The sequence below is a fragment of the Rana temporaria genome, chromosome 3 (assembly GCF_905171775.1).
Source record: "Rana temporaria chromosome 3, aRanTem1.1, whole genome shotgun sequence".
Classification (NCBI taxonomy): Eukaryota; Metazoa; Chordata; class Amphibia; order Anura; family Ranidae; genus Rana; species Rana temporaria.
This window is the reverse complement of record NC_053491.1, coordinates 57933715-57946642: the sequence shown is the minus strand read 5'-3', so window position 1 is coordinate 57946642 and position 12928 is coordinate 57933715. Positions and strand designations below refer to the sequence as shown.

The 12928-nt window shown below is 42.1% G+C and overlaps 1 protein-coding gene across 1 annotated transcript in view; it reads right to left on the bottom strand.

The window, feature by feature from the left end:
* Positions 1–12928, bottom strand: part of ATP8B4 (ATPase phospholipid transporting 8B4 (putative)) — a 381682-nt gene that overhangs the window by 43681 nt on the left and 325073 nt on the right. The window contains 4 exon segments of the mRNA XM_040342626.1: positions 2219–2366; positions 2452–2557; positions 11644–11740; positions 11742–11756. Of these exon segments, the coding sequence (XP_040198560.1) occupies positions 2219–2366; positions 2452–2557; positions 11644–11740; positions 11742–11756 (366 nt within the window).

The following is a 12928-nucleotide window of genomic DNA, read 5'->3' as shown; positions in this document are numbered from 1 at the left end:
CATGCCTAAAGTAGTTTCAGGGCTTTCCCACGCAGGGGGTTTTCACCATCAATACAACAAACATAACATTCAGCCTCCTGGCTCTCTCGTGGCAGCTTTACTGCTATGAGTAGCACCGCTTGGTCCTCTTGACCATCAAACATGTCCCAGTGTTCGTGCACAGACGCTGCACCTCCTCTCTATGCCTTTCCCTAGCTGCTCTGTCCCTCATGGACTTACTTTCAGGCTCGGACCACTGATGTTGGACCAGAAGGCCTGGCTCAGTCTCCTCTTTAATTCATCCCAATATTTTTCTATGAGGGTTGAGGTGCAGGCCAGTCAAGTTCTTTCACCCCAAACTTGCTCACGCAAGTCTTTATGGACCTTGCTTTGTGCACTGGTCCACATCATTTGGTGGAGGGGGGATTATGGTGTGGGGATATTTTTCAGGGGTTGGGCTCGGCCCCTTAGATCCAGTGAAGGGAACTTTTAAGGAGTCAGCATAGCAAGACATTTTGGATAATTTCATGCTCCCAACTTTGTGGGAACAGTTTGGGTATGGCCCCTTCTTGTTCCAACATGACAGTGCACCAGTGCGCAAAGCAAGGTTCGTAAAAATATGGATGAGCCAGTTTGGGATTGAGGAACTTGACTGGTCTGCGCTGGTCTGGTCCTGACCTGAACCCGATAGAACACCTTTGGGATGAATTACAGCAGAGACTGCGAGCCAGGCCTTCTTGTCCACATCAGTGCCTGACCTCACAAATACACTTCTGGAAGAATGGCCAAACATTCCCATAGACACACTCCTAAAACTTGTGGACAGCCTTCCCAGAATAGTTGAAGCTGTTATAGCTACAAAAGGTGGACCAACTCAATATTAAAACCTACAGACTAAGACTGGGATATCATTAAAGTGCATGTGCATGTAAAGACAAGCGTCCCAATACTTTTAACAATATAATATATACTGTATATCTACTAACACATAAAGCTATACATTTGACAATTATACAGTTATTATAGAGCTACATGTATACATATGGCACTGCGCATAGCTATAAAAACAGTCCCTTTAACCATGGAAATAAAACTGACACGTGGAATAAGTACAGCAGAACCACACATTTGGCTAATAAAAATAATTTACAGTTAATCCAGACCAACTCTTCCTGTGCTCCAGACTAGACTATAATCTTCCCTGTGGAACAGTTTATCATTGTTAGGTCTATTAGGTCAAACATAACAATGAGGTGAATGGTTCACTACAGGCGTTCTCTTCACTATCCCTGTTCCAGTATTAGTACAAGAAACACATTCCCTAATCAAAACACATTTATTTGGCAAGATAACAAGCTCTCATCTTACTGGAATCCCACCGGAGAGATTTTAACCATAGTACACTGGATAAGACTTGTATTAAATACTTTTAAGGTCAGTTTGAGCTCTTACATTCACAGGAATGGATACTAAGCAGCTGCATAGCAGCTCCATGTCTACTGTTCACTACCAATGTACAAACACATATTAGTACAGACAATAGATTTAGCTGCCCACACAAAGCAGACCCACACCAACTATGAAATGGATGAAATACTTACTAAAGGCACCTTAAGACATTAAGTCATTGTCACCTGAACTGGCCCATTAAAGTTAGTTGGTAAATCTACATGCACTCCCAACATGCCCAAAACCCCCCTGCCCCCCCCCCCATGTGACTAACAGCTGTAGAATGGCCAGGAGGGGTTTCTATATGACCCTGTGGTGGTCATATCTCCCAAATGCAGTCTTGGGTATCTTTACTCTGCTAAGGACAACCTGAATAGCCACGTAACCTCACTAACTTATCACCACAGATAGGATCCCCGATATCTTTTATTGTTTGTATGTGTGGCTTTTGCCCTTGCACAGCAAATCCTTAAAAGCTGAACTCCCATGAAGCAACAGCAGGTCTTCATGTTCTTCTCCTGCATAAGCTGTGTTGACAACCAGCAAAAATGCTATAGAATGAGCAGGCACATATTTTGGGACGGTATCAAATAACGGACAGGTGCCATTGTTTCAATTAAAGATAAGATGGCTAAAGTGTTAACTGGTTCTTTGTATACAACAGCGATTATTTCTGAAATAACATCCTCCGTCTATCATTAGACCAAGTAACATGGTTGGGTCTTTGCCACAGTGCAGGGTAATAAAGGACACTATATTACTTTTTTTTATAGATTATGGCAGCCCTTACCAGACTGTGTCCGTTTATGATTAAGGCATATTCACTAGTTACAGTTTCCTCATACACAGATTCCAGCTTTATGTCGTTCATTTTCTCAGAGAATTGGTGGCCATTGAAAAGGCTTCTGCTCTGTCCAAATGTTGCTTCTTTAACTTTCCTTAAAGAAGGAAAAGAAAGTAAATTAGTTATTGTAGTACATACCACATGATTTTAAAATATGAATGAAAAGGAATGCCAGATACCTCAGTTCTTCTCGAACCTCTGTTACTGTGCGACCAGAGATTACAAAAATATCATTCATGTCATCTGTGAGCATGTGGCAAGAGTAACCAATGTTCATAGCAGTTTCTAGGAGAAAAAATATTCCAATTATTTCTACAAAAAAGCGAGATTATGACAAATGAACTGGATGCACAATAACTATAAAAATTGAGTTCACTTACACTGGTAGTTTTAATCCCGTCTGGTTCACCCCCTAGATCTGGTTCATTTGTGTAGTATGAATGCTCCAAATCGTGCCAGGGAAAGGTTAAGATTGCTGTGCCCAGGACCACTTGAAAGAGGTGAACCTGGGCATAGTTTACTTGTGGTATGGAACAGTTCACTTTAGTGTGAGCGCAAGCTGACACAGAACACTCCAAAGATAACGGAGCACAGAAGCAAGGATCATGGTTGTCTGGTTGGATGTGATGTTGTAAGCGTGTCTGGGAACACTTGCCTAGCCCATTGTGAGTGCTGAAGAGTGGGTGAGTGGTGACAATCAAACCTGGGCACCATTCAGTTTAACTGTGCCCTGTGTGACTGCACTCTAAGGTGCATATAGATGGTGTCCAGGGCCTCAGGACACCAAATAATGTTGTCTTCATTTCACATCTTCTAACACTGGCTCTCCCAGTCTAAATTATGGGTTTTCACTTTCTATACATGGATAGACATTATACACAACCATGGGCCGAGATGAGAACGTTTGAGCTCTATTATCACATTTTGCCTCTATATCCGGGTTGAAGGTGAACTGGGACAAATCCCTGATATTTCCAGTTGACTCTGGTGCTATACAGAAAGCAGACCAGTCTTCCCGTCTTACAATGGACGGAACAGATTAAGTATCTTGGGATGTATGTTTAACCCAGAGTACAAGATTTTTGCACACTTAATTTTTTTCCCTCCTCTAGGTCTTCAAGACTAGACTGAAAACCTGGGCCAACTTCCTTTTATCATTAATAGCGAAAATTGATTTACTAAAAATTAAGTTGTTGACCATGCAGGGTATACCCGTGTCCACATCCTTTAGATTCCTTGGCATCCAGGTTGCCGCCTGCCTGCTGGACTATGTTAATCTCAACCTTACCCCTCTACTTAATCGCTGTCGAGACAGAGTCAAGGTGTGGAGTAGGATGAATCTCTCTCTTGCGGGGAGGGTGAATCTGATAAAAATGATCCTTATGCCACAACTGTTATATGTGCTTCACAATTTCCCTATGGTCATTCCCTTTTGGATTATCAATTACATTTTTAGGTCGCTTACGAAACCCCCTAGAATAAAACTTGAGCAGCTACAGCGCTCAAAGGATGCTGGTGGAGTGGCATTGCCCAATTCCTGGCTGTACTACTTGGCTTCGCAAATGCAACATATTGCACGTGTTGAACGCTCGAAGTAGGACTTGGATTTGAATTTGATGGACTCCGACGCACCTGCTAAGTTTCACGACTGGGGGGGGGGGGTGTTGCGGATGGTCTCGAGGCCCTAAAATATAATAAAATATAATAAATCTAATAAACTTTTCCCTACGTATGCTCTTATGCAGAAGATTTGGAGTAAGGTCCGGACGCTCCAGGGAGTGACTGGGTTCACCAAATACAGCCCTATGTCAGGGAGGCTTTCCATCTACCAGTCTCTATGCACTTCTATTACCTGCAGCTTAAGCATACGGTTGACACTCACAGGGAGGCGGATATTTGGACTTTAGATTCTACATCAGTTTTCAATTACTTGTTTGAGGGGACTACTTAGAAGGGGTTTATATCCTGTTGCTATGCCATGCTGCTGAACCTCTTCCTACGTGACACCCCCTCAAAGGCGGTGTCTCAGTGGGAAAGTGATGTGGGGGCATTTGAAGAGGAGCAGTGGGAGAAAGCCCTACAGGTAGTCCCCATGTGCTCTCTGAACAATTTATTTTTATACATTTTAGCTGCAATGCTCATTATTGGATCATATCAGATACCTCTAACCTTGCAGTTGCTCTAGAAGCTTCCCTAGTGGGCACCCACGAAACCTTGTGGAATTCACTTTTTAGATGTATTAAAGATCTGCGTCCTTTAACCATCTCCATGAGGACAGTGATCAAAGCATGGGTGTCAGTGATTCCTTATACTAGAAATGGATCGAGACATTCTCCAAATACTGTACTGTCTTATGGCTAAACCCCTCTCTACCGGAATTCTACTCTATTCTGGACCCCTCCCTGTGGGCTGGCAGTGGGGTCCGTTATTTGTCTCATATTTGTGAGGGTGGCACATTGCAGATGTTTGATCAGCTTAAAGCGGAACTTGTCATGTTTTCATCTTTCCATCTATTAAATCTTTGGCCCTTGTATTTTTAACTTTAAATAGTAAAACATTTTTTTTTCTGCCAGTAAATACCTTATACAGCCAATTTCCTGTTTCTTGTCTGGTCATTAGCCTAGGCTTATGACATCATGCATAGCTCTCCCTCTAACTCTCATGAGAGTTTGCCAGGAAGGGAGGGGGTGAGTTATAAGAGGGCTAATGAGAGCTACAGAGCTGGGGGGTGCCTCTGTGTAAATCCAGGAAGTAAACAGTCAGCAGCTTCAGTTGCCCACAGTTAAAATGGATGCAGCCAGACTTAGCGGAGGGAGATTTCTGCAGCATATTTGACAAGTACAGAATCACAGTATATATAAAATATGCAAAGTGGTTGGAGGGAAGATTCAGAATGGCAAAGATGTTTTTATTACAAATTATGTGAGCAGACTGCAGTTCCTCTTTAAGCTTAAATTGTAATTTTAATTAAATTTCAGTTACTCCAGCATCATCACTCCTTCACTGCACAATTTGGGACATCTCCAATACTCCTATATCAATCTGATATGGAGTCGCTCCTTAGGGAAGAACCCCTTACAAAACCTTTATTGTCAGTTTACAAAGCATTACAACTGACTGTGCGCCATGGGTTGGATAACCTTTGTTCCTTTTGGGTGGCAAAGCTTCCGGAGCTGGACACAGAGGACTGGGAGGAGGTGTGGGAACTCCCTTTCTCTCACCTCATATCTTCAAGTCATCGTTGGATCCAGTTAAAAATTCTTCATAAATATAATTTTACACCACATAGATTGCACAAAATCTACCCACCGTGTTGTTGACGTTGCTAGGCTGAATCAATCGGCAACCTATTTACATATGATTTGGTCCTGCCCGCTCTTACAGGTATTTTGGTCTAGTGTACTCACTTTCATTACTCGTTTAACCACTAGCCCTATTCCTCAGAAGGTTGAAGTTTGTATCTTAGGGCTGGGAAATTCTCTGGCCCCTTTCTAAAGCTGTTTGTACATTATTAGGTATACTCCTGTTTTATGCTTGCAAAAGCATTATACTCAATTGGAGAGTTTATTCTGCACCTACCCTGCATATGTGGAGGTCGCTAGTCAACTCAGTCATCCCACTATACAAAGAAACCTATATGCACAGGGGCTGCCCAATTTTTTTTTAACAAGGTGTGGGATATCTGGTTAGAGTCTGATACTATTACTAATACAGAACCGAATAACCCAGTGGATAGCACTTCTTAATGGTTTCACTCTTATTTGGATTTTAGTAAATTTAAATAGTGCAGTCATGGTAAATGTACTGTATGGCCTGTAAAAATAGTTCCTTGAATGTTAGAGGTTAATGGCACGGCTGGGACAGGAAAATGTGGATGGTATTGCTAGCCTGGTTGTGATACTCCATTGCTCACATCCTTTGTGTACTTGAGCATTTATTAATTGCCAATCCTCTCCTTTAGCAGCCAGTTTTTTTGGGATGTTTAGTTTTAGCTAGTTGCTATGTTAAGTTTTGCATTATTTTGTCTTTATCTTTGTTTTTGTTACCCGGGGTATGCTCAGAGGCTCGTACCTTTACTTCTTTAAAATTAATAATACAAATATATATAAAAAAAAAAGCAGCGTTTTGAGCTTAAAATCAAAGAACTACACCCAAAACCTAATACTTTGCACGAATAGAGGAGTATTAGAAAAACATCATATGCACGATATTTAAATCCAGATCCCCGTTGTTAAAGTGCATGTGTGGGGAAAATTTGCAAAAAAACATTCAGCACATTTCTGCAAGTACAGTTACAGGTAATCTTGAATCCAAAAATCTAGTGAGCTCCTAATTTTCTGTAGTGAACTGAGAACAACGCCTCTGCTGCACTAAAATTCCAAGCAGTGTTGTCATCAGACATTAATGGGGGGTGTTCTGATGTCCACAGAAGTGAACTGGGACAGGCTGGTAACACTGGTTAAAATTTCAGTGCAGCGGAGACAGTACAATAAAATAAATCACTGGGGAAACATCACAGGAGGACTTCATATGGAAAATTACACCCGGACGGGCAGTAAAGATAGGGGACTAGCAAAATATTTAGAAGTCACATTTATTTTTTATTCAAGGTCCCCCTATTTTCCACACAAATCTCAACTATTAATGTTAAGTGGTATGCTTTAAATGCAGAAAAATACAAATAAATTACAAATATATGTTGCAAAGTATGCCGGACATGATGAGGATCCTAAATCCTAGCTTCTAGATGTGATGGTTCCTGCAAATTATTACAATTTTAAGGTGCCAGCTGTGATTTCAGCTCATTGTACATTTGTCTTTGCTGTCATGACATCTAATAAATGACATATTTCTAATATTCATAGCACGCAACCATGCAGTATTACCAGTTATATAAGGCATTATGGGCTCCTGGAATTAATTCTGCTCTCAGCATGTCACCACATCTGTTTTCTTTTTTTTTTCTTAAATATTGTTTTATTTATCCAAAAAAATATCAAAAACTTATAAAAGCACATCTGTTTTCTAATACTTGTTCAAATATCAGCAAAAATGTGAAGGTGTAGCTAATAAAGGTTTAGGGTATATAAAATGTATGTGTGATTGGATATTAGCAATATTTATATCTATTGAGGAATGATCAGAGGTTGCTGGTATGGGTGGGTGGATGTCTACCATTTGAAGGAGGAGGGTGTGGCCATCTGTCAATCCAAACTTTGGTTAAATATCACTGCAGTGGAGAGAGGCAACAGATCCCAATCTCTGCACCAGAGGGTTGGAGCCAGGGATGGACTGGCCATTGGGACTACAGGGAGATTCCCGGTGGGCCGATGGCTCAGTGGGCCAGCTTCAGTGACAGCGGACTGCTGCCCCCCTGCGCTCCTCTGTCTCTCCCTCCCCGCAGTACTCACCTGGGGGTAACAAAGAAGCAGGGGGAGGACCAGAGGAGCAGGGGGGACGACAGAGGAGCATGGGGGGAGGGGACAGACAGCTGACTTAACAGCTATGGCCTGGGAGTTTCTCACTTCTGCCTAATCTTGTACCATAAGGGGGGGGCACCGAACTGATTCAGGTGAAATAATGTCTAGCTTCCCCACTGGTACTGCCTATAAGAGTACCAGTACCAACCGTTCTACTCTAATAAAGTAGAACAGCTAGTGGCTAGTGAAGGGGGAGAGGGGGCTTGGGTGGCCGGGGGGAAGGGGGGTGCGGGAGTTGTCCAGCGGCCATGGAAGAGACCTGTCAAAGTGGGCCAGTCTGGATGAAGTCCAGAGCCAAATTTCTGTCCCAGTCCATCCCTGGTTGGAGCCGATTCAGATGAGAAGCATCCTATGTATTGTAAAGGCTGTATGTACCCCATCGTCATGGGATCAAGCTGAAAAATACAATTACAAAATGGGAGAAGGTCTACGGGCAGGAATACCCATCTGCTTGACTGTTAAACCCTCCCTTTCCTTCTCAGCTACAGTGGAAAGGTAGGGGCACCAACCAAGTTGGAAAGAAGGAATGAGCTCTGGAGGAGGAAACAGGGGTGTGTCTGAGCCAATAGAGAAAAGCACATGGTGAGGATGGGAGAGAAGGACTCTGGTAGCAGCTTCATCTATATAGGACATGGCTCATAAGTTAGAGAAATTGGCTGCAGTAATTCACCAGGTAAACACCCAGCATACTAATTACAGGCTGCCCCACTATTAAATCAAAGATCGGTCTATCCTCACAATTTTAAATGCCCAGTTAACATTGTCCTCCATTGGCCCATGGTACAATGTGGTTAACTGTCCATTCATTTGTGGGCAGATGACAATAATAATGACAAGATGAAGTGAAATATATTTTAGAAGGTTACTAGGAACATGGATATTTTATTTTATATGGCTCAGTCATTTATGGTTATTGCTACCAACATATGGGGGGAATTAACTAAAACGAAAAAAGACAGAATATGGAGCAGTTATGCATGGCAACCAATCAGCTTCTATCTTCAGCTGGTCTGGTTAAGCTTTGAAGACAAAAGCACAGTTGCTTCAGATTCTGGTTGCTCCTGTCATAGTAAATCCCCCCTCAGACTATACTGCCTTCATAAAACAAAACTCAAATAGTATGTCAAGTTCATTAATGTCACCCAGACCAGAATATACAGTTGTGCTCATAAGTGTACATACCCTGGCAGAATTTATGATTTCTTGGCCATTTTCAGAGAATATGAATAATAAAACAAAAACTTTTCTGTCACTCATGGTTAGTGTTTGGCTGAAGCCATTTATCATCAATCAACTGTGTTTACTCTGTTTAAATCACAAACTGAAACTACCCAAATGACCCCGATCAAAAGTTTACATACCCCAGTTCTTAATACCCTGTATTGCCCCCATTTAACATCAATGACAGCTTGAAGTCTTTTGTGGTATTTGTGGATGAGGCTCTTTATCTTCTCAGATGGTAAAGCTCCCCATTCCTCTTGTCAAAAACCCTCCAGTTCCTGTAAATTCTTGGGCTGTCTTGCATGAACTGCACATTTGAGATCTCCCCAGAGTGGCTGAATGATATTGAGGTCAGGAGACTGATATGGCCACTCCAGAACTTTAACTTTATTCTGCTGTAGCCAATTACAGGTCGACTTGGTCTTGTGTTTTGGATCATTGTCATGTTGGAATGTCCAAGTACGGCCCATGCACAGCTTTCTGGCTGATGAATGCAAATATTCCTCCAGTATTTTTTGATAAAATACTGCATTCATCTTGCCATCAATTTTGACCAAATTTCCTGTGCCTTTGTAGCTCACACATCCCCAAAACATCAGCGATTCACCTCTATGTTTTATAGTAGGAATGGTGTACCTTTCATCATAGGCCTTGTTGACTCCTCTCCGAATGAAGCGTTTATGGTTGTGGCCAAAAAGCAAAATTTTGGTCTCATCACTCCAAATGACTTTGTGCCAGAAGGTTTGAGGCTTGTCTCTGTGCTGTTTAGCATAGTGTAAGGCCCCATACACACGAGAGGATTTATCCGCGGAAACGGTCCGCTGGACCGTATCCGCGGATAAATCCTCTCGAGGATTTCAGCAGATTTCTATGCGATGGCGTGTACACACCATCGCATTGAAATCCGCGCGGAAATCCTCTGGCGATGACGTGTCGCGCCGTCGCCGCGATTATGACGCGGCGACGGGCGCGACGCTGTCATATAAGGAATTCCACGCATGCGTCAAATCATTACGACGCGTGCGGGGAATCCCTTTGGACGAATGGATCCGGTGAGTCTGTACAGACGAGCGGATCCATCCGTTGGCGATGGATTCCAGCAGATGGATTGTGTTGTGCATGTCAGCAAATATCCGATCTGCTGGAATCCATCCCAGGGGAGATTTATCCGCGGAAAAAGATCCCGCTGGCGTGTACACACCATAGGATCTATCCGCAGAAACCCATTTGCTGGGATTTATCTGCGGGATGGATTCTATCGTGTGTACGGGCCTTAGTGGGATACTTTGTGGCATTAGCGTAGTAATGGCTTTCTTCTGGCGACTTGACCATGCAGGACCATCTTCTTCAAGTGCCTCCTTATTGTGCATCTTGAAAACAGCCACACCACATGTTTTCATAGAGTCCTGTATTTCACCTGAAGTTATTTGTAGGTTTTTCTTTGCATCTCAAACTATTTTCCTGATAGTTGTGGCTAAAATTTTTGTTGCTCTACCTGACCGTGTTTGGTTTCAACAGACCCCCTCATTTTCCACTTCTTGATTAGAGTTTGAACACTGGCTGATTGGCATTCTCAATTCTTGGATATCTTTTAATATCCCTTTCCTGTTTTATACAGTTCAACTGCCTTTTCCGCAAATCCTTTGACAATTTCTTTTGCTTTCCCCAAGGTCTCAGAATCCAGAAACGTTCAGTGCAGCACTGGGTGAAAGATGCAAGGGTCTGTCAGGAGTCCAGAAAAGCATTGACCTTTTATATATACACACACACACTAATTACAAGCAAACAGATCACAGATGAGGATGGTTACGTTTAATAGCCATTCAAACCCCTTTGTGTCAACTTGGTGTGCATTTCAGGCCAAAATCACCAGGGTATGTAAACTTTTGATCAGGGTTAATTTGGGTAGTTTCTGTTGTCATTATGATTTAAAAAGAGTAAACACAGTTGATTGATAATAAATGGCCAAACATTATCCACGATGTGAAAGAAATGTTTTTGTGTCATCATTCATATTCTCTGAAAAAAGGACAAGAAATCATAAAATTCTGCCAGGTATGTAAATGTAGGAGCACAACTGTAGATGTTACTAATGTTAAGAGATTGCAAACATTCAGTTTTTTTTTCTTCATAAAAAATAAACAGGTTTTTCTTATCTCGCCCTCTGTGCAATGGTCCTTTTCCTCCTCCTCTGGATCCCCTGCAATCACTCTTGGCTAGCTCCTCCCTTCCGAGTGTGCCCATAGCAAGCTGCTTGCTATGGTGAAACTTGTGCATGCTCGATCCTGAGCTGGGCTGCGTGCATCTATAAACAATCAGAGCATGACTTGGTCCTGCCCTTCTCCTCACAGGATTGATTGACAGCACAGGGTCGAGGCTCCCACTGCTGCCTCTAGACTGCTCTTGGGCACAGCACTGGATGGAGATAGAACATTAAGTGGTAGTAAACCCTGGATTTTGATATTTACCTACAGGTACAGTTATAATAAAGCTGTATAAATGAATATTCGCCTGGTTGACAGCTATTGACGTCATCTCTGTGCCGTGGCACAGTGGCCCGCAACCCGCAAACCCAGATGGGAGATCAAGTGAAAAGAAAATACCTGCAGTGGGTGGCAGCCCGCTGCTTTTTTTTTTTGCCAAGTTTTTACTACCGCTATTAAGAATTACCTTGCTTGTCTCCAGTTAGGATCCAAAGCTTGATGTTGGCCAGCAGGAGACTAGCAATAGTATCTGTCACTCCTTCTTGCAGCTTGTCTTCTATTGCGAGTAGCACCTAGTAGCTGTAAGAGAGAAATCAATAATGGATCACTTTTTAACACAGTAATAAATGGCATTTTCATTAGGAAAAAAGTATTGTAAAATTTCAGACAACGTTACAATGCCACTTACTATTGAATAATGGTGTTGGTATTTTTTCAGAAAAGATAAAGCACTGTACAAGTGCCATGTCTATGCTATTTTGGATATTCTCTTGTTTACATTTGTGCATGTGGAGGTTAGAAATATAAATATAGAAGTTTTACGCAAGCTTAAAGTGGAGTTCCACACATTTTTTATGTTTGTCTGTTGCTTGTAAATACCTTTATTTTGTAGTCCTTCATTACTTCCTCCTCCTTATTAGACTAGGCTATTAAGTCCACAAGGCTATTCGCAAGGATTTCTGGGTAGGAGGCATCATGTATCCCTGTAGTCCTTGCAAATAGCCCTATTTGCATAGAGAAGGGGCGGCAACTTCCTCTGACACTCTCCCGTTGCTATTGGAAACCTGACTGAACCCCCTACTATACATCGCTTGTGCAGCACTGAGCATGTGTGAGATCTGCAAGGCTGAATCCAGGAAGTCATACAGTCTGGCTTCATGATGCCCACACTTAAGATGGCCACGGTCTATTTCTAGATTATAAACTAACTAAATACTCTAACAACCTAACAAAATGGACCTTAGTTTACAGGAATAACTTTACTAGACTACATTAAGCTTGTGTATTACAGGGGTATTTATATTTAAAAAGTGAAATTGTGGGTGGAACTCCCCTTTAAATTGCTATGTTTTATTTCCAGGAGCTGGGGTCCAATGCCCTGGCTGGGGGCGTTTAACTTCCAAGGTAGTAGATATCAACAAGATTAAAGCCAGCTATTCGGAGTGCTCTTGCGAAAAAAAATGATTTATTGGCTACATGTTTTAAAAGCAATGATACAAAAGATGTTCATGCGTTTTTGCTTTTGCAGCCTTCCTTATAGCATACAGAGGTGTTTAAAATTATATATATATATATAATTATATATATATATATATATATATATATATATACACCCCTTCTTCGGCCGCTAACAGGGGGTTAAAAGCTCCCCGCTAGCAGCCAAAAGGTGCTGTTTAAACAGCCCTAACGCGCCCGCTTAAACAAGCAACGCTTTAGCGCTAACGCACGGGGCGGCCCCCAGTGTTAAAGAC